Genomic DNA, 20219 nt, shown 5'->3' with positions numbered 1-20219 from the left:
CAGAGTTTAAACATCATGAATAAAAATATAAAAAAAAGCTACACCGCAATGTTGATTCAAATCCGAATCCGAACGTCAACATTATGAACGAAGCTTCAAAGCGTCGAAGTGTTCGCTGCAGCTCTGGGTTGTTATTTTAGGTTTTAACACCCCTCAGATCCTCCTGAGTAGTAAATCTCTCTCACCATAGTGATTTCTTCCTTCCCTTAAGGTAGTTCTCCAGTATGATTCCTGCCACTGTGCGTCCCTTTCCAACCCCCGCCCCATCTCCGATCAGGAAGCCGGCCCTCTGGTTGTTCTGAAGGATGACCTCGTGTTGCTGAGGGCGCACAAAAGAGCAAATGCATGAACAAAGATTCCTGTATAATCGAAAAAACATTAATAATTTATAGTTACAGAAAAGAATAAGTGCTTTCTGTAGTGTGTGTGTGTACTCTGTGTACCTGGCAGGCGTAGATGATGGCCTCTAGCTGCAGAGCGGACAGCAGGCCACAGTTAATAGTTGGCTCAGGGATAGAAAGGGTGTATGTGATGTCCGGAGGAGGGACACTGGATAGCGTGTTGGTCTCCACCACTATGTCAGGATGAGAAATTCCTATAGTGGCTGTAAGAAGAAGAGAAGAAAAAAACAGAAGAGCAGTTTAAAAAAAGGAAACATTTTACATAAGAGCAAACAGCATGTGTGTCGTGCCGTATTAAGAGGAAAAGCTGGATGTTGACATTCAGTCTAGTGGCCTACATTTGGAAGGTCTGTACTCAGCATATGTGTCTACATGTCCCAGTTCCTCTGTCTCCTCTTCCTCGGCATCCTCTTCCTCCTCTGGGGGTGTCTGGGTTCTCTGAGGCTGGGAACACCAAAGAGACTTAATTCAGAATTAATTAATTAATGATGACGGTTTCAGCTGAGGTGAGGATGAGTTAGGAAAGAGACTGTAGCTGAAAGTCAGACGCAGGTATGCGGTTAGTAAAAAAGGTTAGTGCAGCACATTTAGAGCTCCTTAGCGGGGAAAGTTAACCAGTGAAACAACAAATGCGATTGAAAAGGTGCGTAAAACCAGCAGCAGCAGAACGAATGACAGCTGTGAAACACGTTTGTAACTGTAGACAAAAGAGCGCTTTACATATTAGGCAAAGTCACAATGTTATCTGAGAAACTGGAAATGCAAAAGGTTTAGGATTAGTGGCATGTCATGTTGCTATGGAAAACAATGTAAGCTTCGTCCTGTGTTGTAAACACACAGGACGATCACAGCTGCAGACACAGCAGACACAACGTGTGCATTACTGAGCACCGCCATTAGGTGCGTCGAGTTAGACAGGTGCGTTTCGGTTTAACATTAGATTGGAGAGGTGGGTGTGGCTACCTGGAATCCTCCTAAAGGCGGGGTGCTGATAATAGCAGTTATATCATCCAAACTGGCCAAGCCATGAAACCTGCTGGTGCCATTCAGCTGTCAACAAAACATAAAATGAAGAAATACAAAACACAAATGAAAACAGTGCCAAATGTATAAGAAAAGAGGAACACAAAAACAACATGAATAATTACTGTATGTGTGAGAGTATACATATATATGTGTATATATGAATGTGCATGAGAGCGTATGGGCACTTCATGGATGTCTGATGGCTCAGCACTCAACAAAATGTAATTTGTTGTCTGGCGGTGAAAAGCAAACGACTACAACAACAAAAGGCAGATAAAGCCGTGTGTATCTGGGAAACATAATGGATGAAATGAGGGCAGAATGAAAAGGAAAACATAAAAGGCTTTCAGACGGCAGAAGAAAATGAATGTTCTCTGATTCGTATCAAAAAGATATCCTTCGACCCATCTAATTCAAAGAGGACTCAACGGCAACGAGAGCGGGGACCACGATATACTTCAGCTCCAAGAGTTCCTCTGTCGGGACAGTCCATTAAAATCAATGCTGATTATTATTTACAGACACTATTTTGTGTCCTAAAATCAACTCGTGATAGAAATGGGCAATAAAAAGGTTTTCGACAACCATAAAAGTGGTCAGTCATGTGGAGTCAATGTGATCGAGCCCCCTGAGGGTCGGCCTGACATTCTTTCATTTTTATTTTTGAAATACTGGTTGGATTTATTCAATCTATTTGAGTGTTTACATTGTGAGGATAAGGAACGACTGAAATGGATTTACAAGTAAAAGAACTGTATTCCACGGGCTGATTTCTATAATTTTGTCAGGTGGTCAATGATGCTATCGGTTGGTGCAGATTCCCCAAAGAGTGGAAGATCAAAAGGACGGTTGGCTTGGCTTCACTTATGCGATGAGAATATTAAAGATGGACCAAAGGTTTGGAGTTGGTGTGTGAACCTGATTGATGAAACGTGAGGTCTTTGTGTGAAACATTTATTAAATAGAGAAGCCAAATAACTACATGTTAATAGTAGTAGCAGTATTGTAATAGTTATAATAAGTGTCTGAGAATTGTTTCATGTCTAATAGCTTCAACAGATTACAGAGCATTAGCCACGGTCAAACTATTCAGTAACTGATCATGGAAATTAAATTACAGTGATGCAAATTGAGTTCAATCCATTCCACGAAGAACGGGTGACTGAAAAGGGGGAAAATCGCTTATTCAACCACGGTCCTGCCCTGCGTACAATCAAATTAAATATTAATAAAAGAACACAATTGTTTTCGTGTGTATAGATTGCACGGAGGCGTGGGTTGAAGCGGAGTCGGAGCGTAGATGCCGCTGGCGCTCGGAAGAATGAACACAAACCCGTGAAAGTCCCATCTGAGAGCGAGAAGTGGCAGAAAGCCAGAACAGCACTACTGTGTACAGAGCGGGAGGGGACGCTCCGACCCGAGCGCCCGGCTCCACATCCCCCAGAACAGACATGCGTGTGCGGATTTAAATAAGTTTTGTATTCCAGTGGAGACGAGCTGTTGTTGTGGTAATCATTGGTTCTGGAAATGGCTAGTGTGTGAATGTGTGTGCTGACCTCGAGCTGGCTCTGTGCTGGTGTGGTGGCGGTACTAGTGTTGACATCCCAGATGGTGGGCACCGTGTTCAGGTTGTCCGGGCTGATGAAGGGCTGCGCATCAGCATACTCCGACAGCGAGTCAGCCGGAGAGGAGAACAGAGAGTTTGTGGAGAGGTCATCAATGCAGGACAGGTCCTGGAGGCACACAAAAAAAGAGAGAGGAGGGGTTAGGTTCAACCTCTGAAAGTGACTTATGTCGTATGCATGGGCTTCTCAAACAATTCCTTTACCCTCAAGCGTTATGGGGAAATAATGGAGGACAATAAATCCTCATTAAATGTCATATAGTAGACACAACACACAGGTTATGCAGAATAATAGGTGCATTCGTAAGAAAAGAAAAAAAAGAAAAGTGTATGGATGGGAAAGAACCACAGACAATAAAGGTGGCCCATTCATTCTGGATCTTAGCCAATGCTGCACTCTTTTGGGAGTAACACGAGTAGCTAAACAAAATGTAATCACACGCAGATGTGTGAGAGTGAGCACGTAAAAAAGAGAGAAAGAAAGCGAGGGGCCAGCATAATGAGAGTGCTTGTGTCTGTGTGTCATGTCAGCTATGGCCGTCTTCCAGTCGCCCCTCTATTCATATCCCGTCCGAGCCATTAGCATGCCGTGTGCCTTAACTAGCCTCTCACGAGCGACCCCTCGGCCCCCCTGGAGACTTATAAACACGGACGTGGGGAGATAGGGGGCGGAGTGATTTGAGGACATGGCGGACCACGACAAAGCCGAACAGAGGAGAAGCTGTTTTGGAAATGGGAGCGTGGATCGACGGTTTTTATTGTACCCGTTTGCCTGTGTGGAGCCCTGAATGAGTGTGCGTTTATATTTATACTCCGGTTCCCACAACTCCATGTTTTAACTGCCTCCTCCAGAGCGCCGTGAAGCAGCCGTGAAAACTACCAAACTATCATACTACTGTTTTACTCACTTTTAAAAAAGAAGGGCCTCTGTTTTAGGGACTTGTTAATCACTTAGATGAGCAGATTGACTGTATATGTGCTGTATAAATGGATCTAACGCTAACAGTAAAACGGCAAGTTGCTGTTTTTTACACTTCGGGTTTTGTCACTAAAATAAAACAGATTTATTGGTGAGTTTTATAACCTCGCTGTGTGAAGCCAAGCAAGCCGGCTGCTCACAGCACCTTCATATTTAGTAGAGACATGAGTTGTGTGAATCTTTTCATCCAACTCCAGGCAGAGGAGCAAATAAACCTTTTAAGGCCCGGTCGTCTCTGCTGTAAGCAACTTATTTAGTATACTAATATACTTAAATTTACACGTCTCTGTAACTCTCTCGCATATAAATATGCTTCCATGTTGTTTTTTTATAGCGCTTCCAACGAGACACTTTTTCCAGATAAAAAGAAAATTGAAAAACACAGCACACGCTGACCAGAAGTAGAAGAAGGAACTGTCCTGAAGCGGGACATGATAAATTGCGTTGCGACTGATTAATGCCGAGAAGCTGTGATGACTTCTGTCACAGCTCAGCTGGAAATGTTTCACCGGCATGAGAGGACGAGACGGAGAGGTCTCAGTGTTGACGTGACTGAATCCTGTGGGAACGGGGCGGCAGCAGCCGGCCGGACGCAACACAGGCTCACCCCTTACAGATGCACGAGGAAATCTTTGCCCTCTGACGTTAACTCGCTGTGGGTGCTTTGAGTGCTGGAAAAGAGCTTCCAAATAAATAAAAGAAAAAAGGTACAGCAGCTCCCTCACCCTGCAGCTTTCTCTTTCCTTCTCTGCTTCCTGAGGGCAAGATCAGGCACGAGCTCTGAAAGCAGGCTCTGCGCAGTTTGTTCTGCCTCGTGGACAGCTGAGTGGAACAACTGCCTTTTCTATGGTGACAGAGGTGTAGATGAGAGCCCCCCTCCTCCCTCCCCCCTTGTAAAATATCACTAACACTCGCCGACACATAACCTGTCACTTTCTACCACGTATCCGTTCTCTTTCTTTCTTATTTGTTTATCCTATCTTCTGTGTGTCTTGCTATCTTTTTACTGGCACCCTCTCGCTCTCTACCCCCCTTTGTGTGTGTGTGTGTGTGTGTGTGGGCTGAGGATAGATAAGTAAACAACCAGGCTCAGAAAAAGGACACCGTGTCAGAGCCATCATTCCACAGAAGGATAATTGTGGAAACACACAGATGAGCACATAGAGACACATGTATTCCACCATGGAAAACAGAGAGTTTTGTTACAAAAGAATAAGAACAAAAAGAACATGGATTTATCTCAGATTTTATATGAAAATACAGATTAACTCAAATAAATGGCTGTGGTTATGAAACCCATCATGACATCAAACTCGGGCTGGAACGAGCCCTAAAAATCTGCAAATATGTGAAATGTATTTACACTCGCAGGGTCATCGCTCCGTGTGCTGCGTTACGCTGCGATTCCACATCGTGTCACGGAGGCAGAATTGTGATGCAACGCTGTCATTAAGACGACCGAAAAACCCACAACGTCCTCCCGACGAGAGAGGAGGAATCACAGGAAGATGGGGAAGAAAAAAAAACTGCAGCAGGTTGGTTGCGCGCTAACCAAGATGTGGCCGGCCTCGGTGCCATGCTAATCGAGTTGTTAAGCAGAGCGTAACAGAGGCAGCAGTGTTTGTCCCCCCGGCAGGCCCGTACCGAGGGCTAGTTCATCTACTGTTACGAAGACCGGGTCCTGCCGAGCGGAGATAAGGCCTGAATTCCAACTGCTCTGATGGTAATCTGGCTCCCTGCACAGCACACAGGCACACAAGCGTAAAACCACTAATCCTGCCTCTCTCTCTGGCCCTCCTTTTCTCTGCTGCGCATAATAATAGTATCCATTCCATATATATATATATATATATATATATATATATATATATATATATATATATATATATATATATATATATATATATATATATATATATAAAAAATGAATGTGTGTTTCCTTTTTTAATTGTTTTTAAAAAGGGGAATGAATCCACTTGCAATCTTGACTGCAAATTCTGAGAAACCCAAAGAAAAATGTGTGTGTGTACATGTACACAGGAGAATATGTGAAAAGCCCATGTGCACGTTGTTTGTCCTCACTCCTGTGTTCTTCCTCCACGTCCATTACTCCCCCTGCTATGAATCCTGAAGCCAGCAGCGTGTCCTCCCCCCTTTAAAAGCTGAAACCGCGGATAAATGCCGACACTCCTGTGACCACCAGCCGATAACGTGGCGCAATTTTAACAGACTTGCTGTAAAAAAACATCTCTTGTAAAAGAAGCTTAACACACATATGCATGTGCCCGCTCATCACGTCGGGTACCCAGAGAAGCGGTAAATTGTACTCGAGTGCCTGGATAATGACAGTTGTCTGCCTGCCGATGATTAATGGAGGCACACGACAGCGAGGAGGCTGCAGCAGAAAAGCCCGTCTAGTGCGGCGCCGCAGAGCGACACGATGGTTGTGGTCGAAGCTCGGCGGTTATCAGCTCTAAGAATCTGAACTAGAAAAATACACTTCTTCACACAATCCGCCCACAAACAGCCTGGCTTCATCGTCTGTTACGATGCCGATGCATTTACAGTGTGATGCGCAATCTGAAATAGTGCCACAAAATACTCTCCCCCTCCTAAAAACATTTGTTTTAATCCCACTGAATCCTTTATCTAAGTGCAACAATGTACATTCAGGCTAAAATAAATATGAGCAACAACTACTTCGGCAGAAGTGAGCGACAGCCCTTCCTGATAATAAGACTACAGTGACACTGGTTATGACACCTATGATAAGCTCAGGCGCTGCAATACAAGGAAGTCACCAGCCCTATCTTTTTAGCGGGTACTTCTCTTTGCCTGGAAATGTTGCTCCCTTACTATTAAAAGGACAGATGGTTCCTAATCACAAATCCTATCAATCATGACAGACCACTTGGGTTAAAATATCCGTGTGGCTTATCAGATGGGAACCGTCCTGAAGCGCATGTCTTTTTAAGAATATGTTCAGCAGAAGCAGCTCGGTTATGTTACAATCACGTTACAACATTCAAATTATGAATAGTTGTTGATGTGATGCGTGACCCTGTTTTGTGTCTTTTATTTAAACCTCTTTTTCCCCACCACCACATTTGGGTTTTGGTCAGATCCTCTGTATCTTGTACCCCCAGAGGACAGTACATGGACAGCCACCGGCCTCCTGTGACACACGTGGTGTTGCCAGCTGCTACTTCTCGACACAAGTTTCTTTGGCATGTTGGAAACAGCTGGCATGTCAACATACTGTCACTGGTGCAACGCCGTTTTACACCTTTAAAGACCCCGCCAAAGAAAGAACTTTTTCTGCCCCTTAGTTTACATTAGTGCTACATAATAGAGGCTAACAAAAAGCTAATTTGTAGGCAAGAACAACTGTGTATAGTCTTCGAGTTCGACTACATCCTGTTAAACTCAACAACCTGCCTCTGCCAGGCCGAGGCCACAGACAAGCAAAGCAGGCCGGGCCCCGGGCTTTCCCCTCCTACACACTGCCAGCTTTCACAAGACCAGAAAACAAGTCACCCCACACACCCACGTGCACACACAAACACAAACACACCTCAAATGACCTCATCGTCTCACCCATATGTTGCTGTCACCTCTTGCTTATTTTCTCCACAGACCTTTTTAATACTTCGTCCCCCTCGTTTCCCCATCCCATCTGTCTCCGTCCCTCCCTCCTCTTTGTGTGTTGATCCCAGTTCTGTTTTCCCACAGAATTATGCAGCTGGAAGAGGATCCGTTTCATCCAACACTTACATTTCACCGATGTTACATCTGCATGTAGCTCAACATCTTTTTATGGAGATGTCATCACTGTCAGATAGTTAAATGAGGCCAAAGATACACCATTACGCAACATATGATGATGAAGATGTAGACTTAAACCAATGCCTATTATTGTACACTGTATTGTTTTCTGACTGGGGAAAACTCAAACGGAAGAGCATTTTCACAAAAAGCTGTTAATGGCTGAGGCCCTTACAGGGTTCAACATTAGAGCAACTGTAATACTTTACCCACTTGGACTTTTTGTTATGATTGTATCATTGTATATATAGCGCTGCGGGGAGTGTGTCGTTCTGTAGGCCAACCTGAAAGTTAGCATCGCACCGGTTCCCTCGACTAAAAGGATTTGGGATTATTGCAGAAGATAAGCTATCTTCTGGCAAACAAACCTTTATGACACTTAAACCTTTTTCCCCAGCAAGATACTCTTTACAAATGAACACCACTTTTATGACTTTGGTTCGCACCCGCCTTCTTTTTTTTTTTCTTGGGACAAACAAAGACCTGGAACAAAGCTTGTGTTAACCACCGACGTTATTTCGGGCATCACAAAACAATAAACCCATTGACTACTAACCGAGGGAACCGGATGTGCCTAAATGCTAACTCATTTCCTGGTTTTAGGACTCATCCCTGCCGCACTGTATTCTGTGTAGCTGTAATTCCCGCCTGAGCCTGAAAATGTTGCTGCAACAATACGATGGGGCTGTGCCAGTCCAAGTATCTGAGGGCTATAACCGCTCTGGTTTGTGATGTAGAAATGTGCAAAACGTCAGTATAACTGAGCTTAGCCAGTTTATGTGGTGTGTGTGTGTGTGAATGGAGGGTTATAAAACAGCCACCACCACACACACTGATGATCAGCTGACTAAAACAACCCCCATCCCAGACTCTCCCCTTCTGGGGTCAGCTGTCCATGCAGTCAACAAAACCTGATTGATGGCGTGTGTGTGTGTGTGTGTGGGTGTGTGTGTGTGTGTGTGTGTGTGTGTGTGTGTGTGTGTTTGCATGTGGTGGGTCTCGGGCGTGGGACTAAAAAGCCACCACTTGTGTGTCTCCCTTTCTGTCTGGATTATGTTATGCCAAGATGTCTGCGTGTCCTACATCCCTGACATATCTGTTGGGCTGGGACCTTTATAGCACGGCTCTAAGCGTTTCCTTTTCTTCAAGCAGACACCGCATTTCATGGCAAACCAGCTGCATGACTGCAAAAGCTCAACATCTTACCGCGTATATTTGTCTATTTACTCGTCAAAATGGTAAATATAAAACACCTAACAAGTAACATGTCAGTGAGATACAGTGACCTGTTTTTAGACATTGCAAATATATTGCCATGTGGAGAAAATACCACGTTTGAGCAACACAGGCTTTTTGCGACACATAACACTTACTTATACTTGTGAAATCTCGCTCAAGATTCGTTTTCCCAGCCAATTTTAGGTTTTGTTTTGATCTTGAAAGGTCTAAATATGACATCTTGTTTCAAGAAATCTTAAACAGCCAATTTTCACTTCAGTGGTGAGAAACCCTTGTATTCATTGTTTGTTTTTACATGTTTCTGAGGTAGCTTTTCGTTCCCCATCAGTAGAGAATACCGGTAGCAGTCAAATCCCTTTGATTTCATGATTGAATTGATTTGCTGCGGTGTGTAATAGTTGAGCACACCAAGTCTTTTGTGGACAGTAGAAGCTGTCTTTGTATCCACAAATGACGCTCAAAGACATGCAGACATAAATCAGCTTATCCTGTCCCGGCGCTTTGATCGAGGAGCCAATTTTTAAAAAAGCCATTGTATTTTAAGAGTACACATGGAACAGCTTTCCAACTTGTTTTGAACCCTTTAGTCACACAACCTTAGGCCAAAGAACACATTCAAACGCTTTTAAAAACAAGACAACCAAAGGTCTCAGGTCTCAAGGCAAAACTGCTTTCTAGTGTAATCTTTAAATGGTTGAGGATTTGCTTTTCTTAAATTAAGACCAAGGTCGACTGAAAGCTGTGCTGAAATTAAAATGTGTGAATATTATTTAGAGGAGATAATAAAAAAAGAAATAATAGGAGCACTGATCCGGTTTCATCGCATTTATATTGTTATAGTCGTGAGGTCAAAAGACAAGTATTGCGTCATCTCCGTCTAGCCTATCCATGACCGACTCCACGAGGGCCAATCGGGGTGGCATAGCCGGTCCAGCGACCTCCTGACAGGGAAGCCTTCATGCCGTGCCAAGTCTGAGTAAAGCAAGCCGGGAGGCTGCTCGCTGCTTACAAGCCTCCTGGAATTTTCCAGTGTTTCCATATGTTCTGGAAAGTAAAAGGTTGCCATGTCAAGTGTCCCAGCTGGCAGCCGAACGACGGCGCCGGTTCAAAGAACTGCTCCGCTGGATGTTCTGCGTAGGGGAGCCCCGAAACCAGCACCGAGCCGACTGCTAGAAGCTAACGAGGCTCTACGATCCACACGGCACCTGCCAGCAAAGTAATCTATCTGGCACATTTGTATTTCTTTCTCCGGCGAAGAAGGACACGCAGAGTTAAACATGGGAGAAAGTTGAGAAAATACTAAAAAAGAACAGAGGAAAGAGACAGAAAAAAGAGAGGGAGAGGACATGAGAGAGAGAGAGAGAGAACATGACAGAAAGAGAGGACGAGAGAGAGAGGACATATGAGCATATGCACGCACACGCACACGCACACACACACACACACACACACACACACCTGTACTCTTTCAATCTTATTATTATTATTGCCCATGAGAGTTGTATATTTTTGTGTTTTTGTACTGTGTCTTGATGCTTTGGCAATATTGTTGTTCCAACATTCATGCCAATAAAGCCAATCGAATTGAAAGAGAGAGGACATGAGAGAGAGAGGAGACATGACAAAGAGAAACAGAGAGAGGACATGACAAGACAGAGAGAGAGAGAGAGAGAGAGAGAGGAACATGACAGGAAAGAGAAACAGAGAGAGAGAGAGAGAGAGAGAGAGAGGGAACATGACAGAAAGAGAAACAGAGAGAGAGGACATGACAGAGAGAGAGAGAGAAAGACAGAGAGAGAGAGAGAGAGAGAGAGAGAGAGAGAGAGACAGAGAGAGAGGGAACATGACAGAAAGAGAAACAGAGAGAGAGGACATGACAGAGAGAGAGAGAGAAAGACAGAGAGAGAGAGAGAGAGAGAGAGAGAGAGAGAGAGACAGAGAGAGAGGGAACATGACAGAAAGAGAAACAGAGAGAGAGGACATGACAGAGAGAGAGAGAGAAAGACAGAGAGAGAGGGAACATGACAGAAAGAGAAACAGAGAGAGAGGACATGACAGAGAGAGAGAGAAAGACAGAGAGAGAGAGAGAGAGAGAGAGAGAGAGAGAGAGGGAACATGACAGAAAGAGAAACAGAGAGAGAGGACATGACAGAGAGAGAGAGAGAAAGACAGAGAGAGAGAGAGAGAGAGAGAGACAGAGAGAGAGGGGACATGACAGAAAGAGAAACAGAGAGAGAGAGAGAGAGAGAGAGAGGACATGACAGAGAGAGAGAGAGAGAGAGAGAGAGAGACAGATAGAGAGAGGGAGAGAGATGGGACGAGAGAGAGAGAGAGACAGATAGAGAGAGGGAGAGAGATGGGACGAGAGAGAGAGAGAGACAGATAGAGAGAGGGAGAGAGATGGGACGAGAGAGAGAGATTTAACCCTCGTAATGTCCTCCCGTTTGCCATACACCTGCTGTCCTCTGGGGTCAAAAATGACCCCACCTGGTTTGACTGTTATTCTAAGCATAAAGTATAAATTGTCAATTAATTCTGTTTTACACCTTTAGTCTTACTTCAGTCCAACCCATTAACACATTTTTTTCTTTTTGTTTGGGAATTTAGGGCCAATAGACCTTGTTTATAAAAAAAGTATACTTTTTTTTGTGGAAATTAAATGAAATGAATTAAATGAAATGAATTATTTTGACTTTATATTATTTTGAATATTTGACTTATTACAGACTGGTACATGTCAAAGTTTAGTGCAGATGCTGTTTTTGAAACACTTTAATTTTTCTAATGGCAGCAGATAATCACACCTGTTGTCCTCTGGGGTCCAAAATGACCCCGTCTGGTTTGGCTGTTATTTAAATAATTTAAAGTGGATACTTCCCCCAATTCTGTGTTACACCTTAATAACAGCTTCATTCAAACACATTGACGGCATTTATTTAGTCTATTTTAAATTTAAGGCCAATAATACCTCATTTACATGAACATTTTCCTTGTTTTTGAGTAAAAAATAAATGTAATTATCAATTATTCTGACTATAGTTAACGATCAGGGTCACATGTGTTGATAGATCATCACAGACTGATACATGTCAAAGTTTAGTGAGTATGCTGTTTTTAAACCACTTCAATTTTTTTAATGGCAGCACATAATCCCACCTGTTGTCCTCTGGGGTCAAAAATGACCCAGTCTGGTTTGATTGCTTATAAAGCATAAAGTATAAATTATCACCCAACTTTGTTTCAACTTTTTAGCCAACTTTATTCTAACTCATTACCTGACATATAAAACATGTCAACATTCCTTTCCAAAACATTTAATTTTTCAAAACTAACCCGCATGCCCTGATTTTTTTCTGACTGCGCACCAGCAGGTTTGCCAGTGTATACTTGCACGTTCCATGCATAGCTGGACCTGGCATCGCATGCTGCACATATCTTTATCCCATATTTCCCTGGTTTACTCGGGATGTACTGTGTGAATGGACAGCGACCTCTGAAGGGGACCATGCGCTCATCCACAGTCACATCAGTGCCTGGATCGTACATCAACGGCAGGAGAGACACCCACTTGTCCCAAACGTCTCGAATGGGAGCAAGTTTGTCTCGTGCACGGCGATCTGCTCTGGTGTCTTTGTCATCAAATCGAATCACTCTTGCGATTTTGTGAAACATCTTGAGTGTCATGGTAGCACGGAAAATTGCCCTCCCAGACTCGGCGTGCCATAAACTAGCCGTAGCTTCTTTACTGGATCGGTACACGCCAGCGAGAATCAACAAACCCACATATGCCTGCAGGTCCATTGGATCTATCTTTCTACACTTGTTGCCATACACACGTTTCCCCTCCTTGTTAGTCATGTTCAGCACCACCTCTTCAATAGACTTGGGCAGAAACAGGTAAAAAGTGGACTTTATGTCATCGATACGAGACCTTGAATATGCGGTTGGTCCATGGTGGCTTGTCTCTCTCTCTGCTCTCTCTGCTGTCAACATGTGTCGTCCGTCACTGGGAGGAATGGAAGACCAGATCAAGGTTTCATCCTTTGACTGGAAATATTCTTCTATCACAGCTGGGTCCTCTTCCTCCGATTCTTCCTCATCAGCTGATTCTTCCTCTTCATAATAAGTGCAGTCCTCCACTTCTGACACTTCTTCCATTTCAGATTCTTCCTCATCAGTTGATTCTTCCTCATGATAAGTACAGTCCTCCACTTCTGACACTAATTCCATTTCAGCTTCAGAGCCTACCTCATCATGTTCCTTCACGTCATACCCTTCTTCCATTTCTGCAGCGGGTGATGTGGGGGCTTCTTCAGAGGAAGAAGTAGCATGTGGTCTGTATGTTGGATCTATCACCTCATCATTTTCCTTCACTTCTGATCCTGAATCCTCCTCATCCGTTGATTCTTCCTCCTCATGATGTTCAGCATTGTCCTCTTGGTCATTATTTTCCCCAACATAGTTCAAAATTAGCTCACAAGCCTCCTCATGGTGCTGCCTGTCTCTAAATGAAATGTGTGAAATGGCCTCTGCTGCCCAACACCTGTGAGAAAAGACCTGTTTGTTGTTGTTGCTGTTGCTTGACTCCAGACATCAAACATGCAAGATCAAAGATGTTTTGGAAAGCCGTATGGGGGGACGAGTTGCCCCAATAGACCACTTTGTGCTGCGGGGTCTGTTTGACCCCAGAGGACAACAGACGTTATTAATTGCAATAAATTAGCCATAATTCAATCAAATTACCTAAAATTAATTTTTATCACGAAGAGCATAGTATCGAACAACCCCCATTATTTTCAGACCATTTGATGAATAAAAAACATATTTTGATGGCAAAAGATTTAATTTGGGTTCATTCTGACTCCAGGACAACAGGAGGGTTAATCTGCTATGTTTTTGGATTGGTCCCAAGAGGAAGTAGCCCACAGAATGGATGCCATAAGGATGCGCTGGAATTCACAGAGGCGTGTCTCAGGAGCTTGAACCTGTATCTTCAACTGACTTTCTTTCTTTCTTTCTTTATAAGACTAAAAAGAACCAACATCAATCTCCAAAAATATGGTGGGATTCCGGGAAAGGATTCACGATTGTGAAACTAAGAACATTACAAACAAAGAAATGACTCACATGGTCTCACACTACGTGTGTGTGTGTGCGTTTGTGTTTTTTTCTTTTGTGTTTATGTGCGATGAACTAACTGCATGTGTGAGCCTGCAAACTCGGTGCTGAGAAAAGTGGATGTGAGGGGAGCGTTGACGCAAGATGACGTCGCAGCTAGGCAGAAATTGCGACATACTTGCAACAGGGGCAGACGGCGTCACGTGCAGGAGAATAACTGAGGACGTGGTCGGGTTCGGAGTGAAACAACGCGAGCGTGTTGCAACTTTAAAAGAACACTAGTTGCATAGTTAAAACAAAAACTCATGCAGGTGTTTTTAGTTATTTTTTTAAACCTCAAATTGCTCAAATAAGAGACCCATTAAGAGTCTACATGTTCTCACGTTGATATCCGTGTGTGAATTCATAGTTCATAGAGACCAATTCTAGATGGCAAGTTGAAGTGTATATTCCCAGGTTCTCTTGTTACCTTAAATAACCCGGCTCTCTTTTGTCTTGTGCGTGTCACCCACCCAGCAACCCTTTCACACACACCTGCAGTCACGCTGCGACTCAGGAGGGTGGGCTCGTTGCCCGTAAGTTGATTTGGCCAATATTCAACCGCTAACTGAGGAGGGCGTTTACTCTTTTACAACCTTGAGCTGGGACACCGGCCGCTTTGACTGCTATGCTAAGTCGACTAAACGTCTTCATCGAGACGGCCGCTGATTACCATGTGAACAGTCTTAAGTTAAAAGACCCCAGAAAAAAAAACATGTTACAAATCAATATTTAGTGTATGTGTTGTATGTGACAGTGTCAAATGGAGTAGTGTGAAAATATTAAAATGATTATGGTGTGATTTTTGCGGGAAAACGTCGGCACCAAACTAAATCAGTGGACATGATGAATATACATCTCTACAGCACTGCAATATTTCATTTATAAAAAGGTACTTTGACACACATTTAACAGTCAGCATGCCTCCTGCAACAGGATGACATCACATCCAAGAGAACAAAAGAGATGAACAGCTAAATGAACATATCAAGAAATACAGAGGGCACTTCTATGGCACCCTTCTATATCCACTGTAAACCCACTGAGCATTGATTTCTTTTTCACAGTTTTTAGAGAGAGAGAGAGGGATGATAGGAAAACAAAGCATTCTGGTCAAAATCAAACTGGGGATAAATATACCCATCTGATCATTCATTAAAATAAAAAAATCCAAACAAAGAGGAATCAAGGAAGTGAAACAGATGAAACCTGTACTGTGACATATTCATCCTGCTGCAGACCTGACAGGTTTACTGCATCTTGTATGCTGCATGAATTGTTTTTTTAACAGCCAGCTATAATTATCTGGGAGATCCTCATGTTATGTTGACTCTTCGCCTCGCGCCACTCTGAGCTGTTCCACTGTTGCAATTATAATTATGATATATTAACCGCGAAATGAAATAGGTGTAATTACTGCCGACGTGGCCGCACGTTGGTAAAGGGGGCATGCGAGGCGGCGGCGTTTAATATTTTGAGCTTAAGAAATCTGCATTTCTGGCATCCATGCTCTATTTTCTCGCTGCCCCATTCCACCACCACCACTCATCATCAGTCATCATCAGTCAGCCCACCCCAATGCACTCACTCGTCCTCCCCATCATTGTTCATTCACTTCCCGTAAGCAGCACGCCTAGGTCGTGCTTGAGGTTTAACGTAGTGCCAGGAAACCGACAGCATGTGCCCATCAAGAGGCTGCCGTGTTGTTACACGAGCTGATAGGAGAGATGAGATGTTGATGTGTGGATACTACATATATTACTACATATGTAGAGGACAAAGACGTCCGAGTCAGCATGTTACAGGATCAACGGTCACCTGAGTTCATGTCAAACAGGACTTTTTCGTCTGAGAAAAACACAATCTTGTTGTTTAAAAGCATAAACTACTTGGAACAACTCTCGGATTTCAATTGAGTCAAATAAAAAATCCAGCAATCCAATAAAGACATGAAACCGATTTCGAGCTACAATTCCACAAACACAATGTAGACGTAAAGATCTATTTGCAGTGCAGTCCAACAATGGCCATATTTAACAGCCATCCAGTAAACAGACAAGAGTGCTATTTAGCCTGACAAGATATCAGGTTCTCGCACTTACTGGAAGACGGCGAGGAGTGAGGCGGATAATCATTTGTCATAGTTCCTGGCTAGGAACGGGAGTCTTAAAAAGCAGAGCGGGTCACTGACTTTGGTTTGCCAGCAAAGAAATTCACGGGCTGACAAGCTGCCAGCTTCTCAACAGTGAGCCCAAAACCCTACAGCTGGGCTACTTTCTTTCACACATATGCTGTTTATTGAAAGAGGACAATGCCAGTGTTGTCTGTATAGGGAATTACACCTAGTCCTCTTTTAAAATAACATTAAATGTTCTTTAGTTTTGGATGCAGCTCAGTCTTTGTCCAGGAAACCTCTTATTTGAAATTGACTTTTATGTAGTTGAGCACCAACTTGCCACTAACTTTTCAATAAAGTGCAATGTGTTTTTTTTCAATTCCAATGTAGGCCAAGCTCTAGTCTAGACAGACAATACAGAGTGGAGAAAGTTTACAGACCTTCCCCCATTACTGTTCTGATATTACGGAAGCATTTTAAAGATTCATTCAAGGAAGTTAAAATAATAAAAAAAAACACAGCCATAAGTACACGTCATATCTAGAAGTCCCTCGATAAGGAAAATAAAACTCGCCACACAAGCAGCTTTCAGTTTGGCACAATTCCTGATCAAACTGTGTAATTGCTGACGGTCAACTAAATAACAGCAAGTCTTAAAGCAACAGACTTGATTTTAAGTCATACATTAAAGAAGCAAACGGTACCAGTACCTTGGGAAGCGGTCGTCCAAGCTGTGAATACAATTTAGTCCAGAGCTGCATGAGAGACATGGGTCCAGACGCGGCAGCGTGGGGGGGTTAAAAAACACACACACACACACACACACTCCTGCTTCACCTTAGGTCCCTGAACGCAACAGCCTCGTCCATGTGTTGGTCAAAGTGTTGGTATTCACTTTACAGCTGGTGCACTTCCACCCAAAAGTGGACTCTCACTAGCCCTGTCACAGTTCCTCTCTGGTTCAACACACATCTGCCTCTACCTCAGGTACGCTCGAGGCAATGAGCTCACATTCACATATACACACACAAACACACACAAACTCTGGTCCTCTCACTCACAAGCAACTCGGGCAAGTCTACAACATGCTTCCTGCTTCAGCAGGACGGTCAGGTATTTGCATAGAGGGCTTAGTCATAGTGATTGTGGACTAGTTCCTCAAAGCTGAAAGAAAAAAGAAAAAAGAAATAGAAAAGGTGGTTGGAGAGCGAGTGAGAGAGCAGAGAAGGGGAGGGGAGAGGTGGGGAGGAGAGGGAGGGAGGAGGGAGGAGCTTTCAGGAAATGATGCTTTTGTTGGTAAGTGACTAGAGTTACTGGCAGTCGGGCCCATTTTACTGTACATGGTGTAACTCAACCGCATTTGTAGTGTAAACAGTGCTGCGCTGTGGACCTGGCCGCTCCTCACACCCCGCTGCTTACCGCTATGTTTAATGGGCCTGGACCTCGACTTAATGATTATTATATTTAGAGACAGACTCCCCGACTGACTGCCTGTCTGACTTCATACTCTGCTTTTTGTCTTCCAATTTGTCTGCACAGGCTCAATTTCAGGGCTGCTGTTCTCGTCGTAGTTCCCGATGCATATAAATGATCCTCGGCTCATGAGGAGGGAACCGTGGGGGCCGGCTCGGGATGTTAATGAATAACCGTTTAACAGTAAACCAACAAGCATTTTTGACTGATTAATGCTATCTGTGTGACACAGTTCAAATACAATTTTAAATACATTTTAAAAAACCTGGTGTGTGCCCGAGCCGGAACGGCCGCTAACTGCAGGGTGAATTAGCTCGAGTCTTGAGTTGTATAATTTATTCACTGACAAATAAACCACACACACACACACGTTTAAAGCTATAACGCTGTCGTTCTGAACCCCAGACAGATCGCCTATACCAGGCAGACTCTTGACTGACAATTAGCTAAACTAATTGAAGGGGTGGAGACTTACTGGGAAGGCGTGTCCACAACAATGCAGTTAACATTGGAGCTGCCAACTCTCCCGTACAGGTGACCCGGGACATACACTGCAACAAATGATGGCTTTAACCTGTTTTGTGCATCGGTTATCGTTGCAGCTGGGCGGCTCTTTAGGAGCCCCTGCATGCAAGGCACTAATCCTGTCGGGTGTTGATCGGTCAACAAGGGTGGGCTGTCAGGAAAAATATATAAAAAATATCTTAATTAGCATCTCTGGTGTTGTCTAATTAGCTAATTGGGGCATTGTGTCACTTCTGAGCATGCAGTTCCCAGCAGACTCAACTCGCCTGTCAAAACATTCCCTAATAATTCAGCTTTCTTGTGTTAATCAACTTTGAAAGGGCTTTGACAACTACATGCATAGTTTTCCCCAAGCACCCATACTAAAAAAAAACAAAAAAGCATTCTTAACAGCTTAAGTAAGGAGCAGACAGCTGAAGTGGTCAGGAATGTAATAACAGGTCAAGTGGAGGCTGAAAGTCTGCCTGACACTACTTCTATATCTGTGCACAATTATACACAAATACTTCATCATGGATGGTCATTCTCACTTACTGGAACTGATTGTTTAAAAAAAAAACATTCTGGGAATCTGGTCGGAAATGGGCTATTAAAACAAATCCAAGATGCTGATCAAAGACAGTGTCGTAACGTTCGTTTTTCTGACAGAAAAGTGATCTCAACTGCTTAAGAGGTAGTCGCAAATGAAAGGAAAAATGAATGTGATTTTTTTTTTAGTTAACGAAGGGAATAGAGGGGCCCATTTGCACACCCCCGACTTCCAGGAATACGTGATATCAAGTCAGCGTGGTGGAGGTACTGTAATGCCCATCTCTGCCGGACCGAAGGGGAGCCAGACTCTCGGAGACCGAGTGGCGCCTGTCCATGAAGTCATCATGGTATGAGTGGGAATCCTCTGAAGTGTGAGTGTGTGTGTGTGTGCGCGCGCCACAGAGGGTCAGCGGGGAGGAATGAATCATTGATGAGCTTCTTTTAAATGCTCAATACACACCTCATTGCATCCCAGCTCAAAGGAGGGAGGATCCATGCCGGTTTTTCACAGACAACAAAATAAACAAACACTGTTGCCGTGCAGACACTCGAGAAATGGCGTCTCATCATCACATGCACATGTGCACTGTTGCTGTTTTGCAAAAATCCTGCTGACAATCGTAATGCTTAAGACAACATAGGAGAATCATTTGTCAATGTTTAGATCTTGTTATTCCATTCCATTCCCCGAACCGCTTATCATATTCAGTGCACGCTCTTAGAATTATATTTTTGATTTGGTTCCCTAATCTCATTATGATTCCAGTCCATCATTGATTCCTGGTTCCAGATGTACTAGAATCAGCTGATCCCGGGCTGTTATGATTACAACTGGGTGCATTCAATTTTCTTTTGCCATGCTGCAGGAAATGCCGCATCACTAATATCTTTTGTAAGTGAAAGCATATTGTAGACGCATGTGCACTGACACAATGCGTAACAGATCATGTAAACAAAAGGTGCAGTAGATCTAAACCTTTGGAAATTATTTTAAAAAACTGCAGTTATTTGGAACAGAAAGACTATAAAACACAGGCTGGAAAGAGCTAATCTAAAACTAAAGTGGATCAGGTGGAGCACACACTCCCAAAAGAAAACGGTGCACCTATTAACAACCCTTCAAATTAACCTTTAACTTTCTCCCTTAAACGAGACCACCGAAAAGACGATACAAGTGTTCGAGCACCTCAGAAGGAAGTAACTGAGAAATACCGAGAAATCATAATTATAACTGGCATGCCGCAAGAAAGAAGTCGGGGAAAACCAAATGATCGTCTACGCCCCGTCGCTTCAGAGGGAAACAAATTGATACATATTTCCTTG

The 20219-nt window shown here is 43.5% G+C and overlaps 1 protein-coding gene across 1 annotated transcript in view; it reads right to left on the bottom strand.

The window, feature by feature from the left end:
* Positions 1-20219, bottom strand: part of sbno2b (strawberry notch homolog 2b) — a 53107-nt gene that overhangs the window by 19399 nt on the left and 13489 nt on the right. Inside the window, exons 4-8 of the mRNA XM_079220894.1 lie at positions 2984-3160; positions 1365-1451; positions 740-845; positions 444-604; positions 186-319 (exon numbers count right to left, since the gene is read on the bottom strand). Of these exons, the coding sequence (XP_079077020.1) occupies positions 186-319; positions 444-604; positions 740-845; positions 1365-1451; positions 2984-3160 (665 nt within the window). The remainder of the gene's footprint in view (positions 1-185; positions 320-443; positions 605-739; positions 846-1364; positions 1452-2983; positions 3161-20219) is intronic.

This window comes from Taurulus bubalis (genome assembly GCF_910589615.1).
Source record: "Taurulus bubalis genome assembly, chromosome: 7".
Taxonomy (NCBI): Eukaryota; Metazoa; Chordata; class Actinopteri; order Perciformes; family Cottidae; genus Taurulus; species Taurulus bubalis.
Note: the sequence above shows the minus strand (reverse complement) of the source record. Positions and strands in the feature narration are given on the sequence as shown.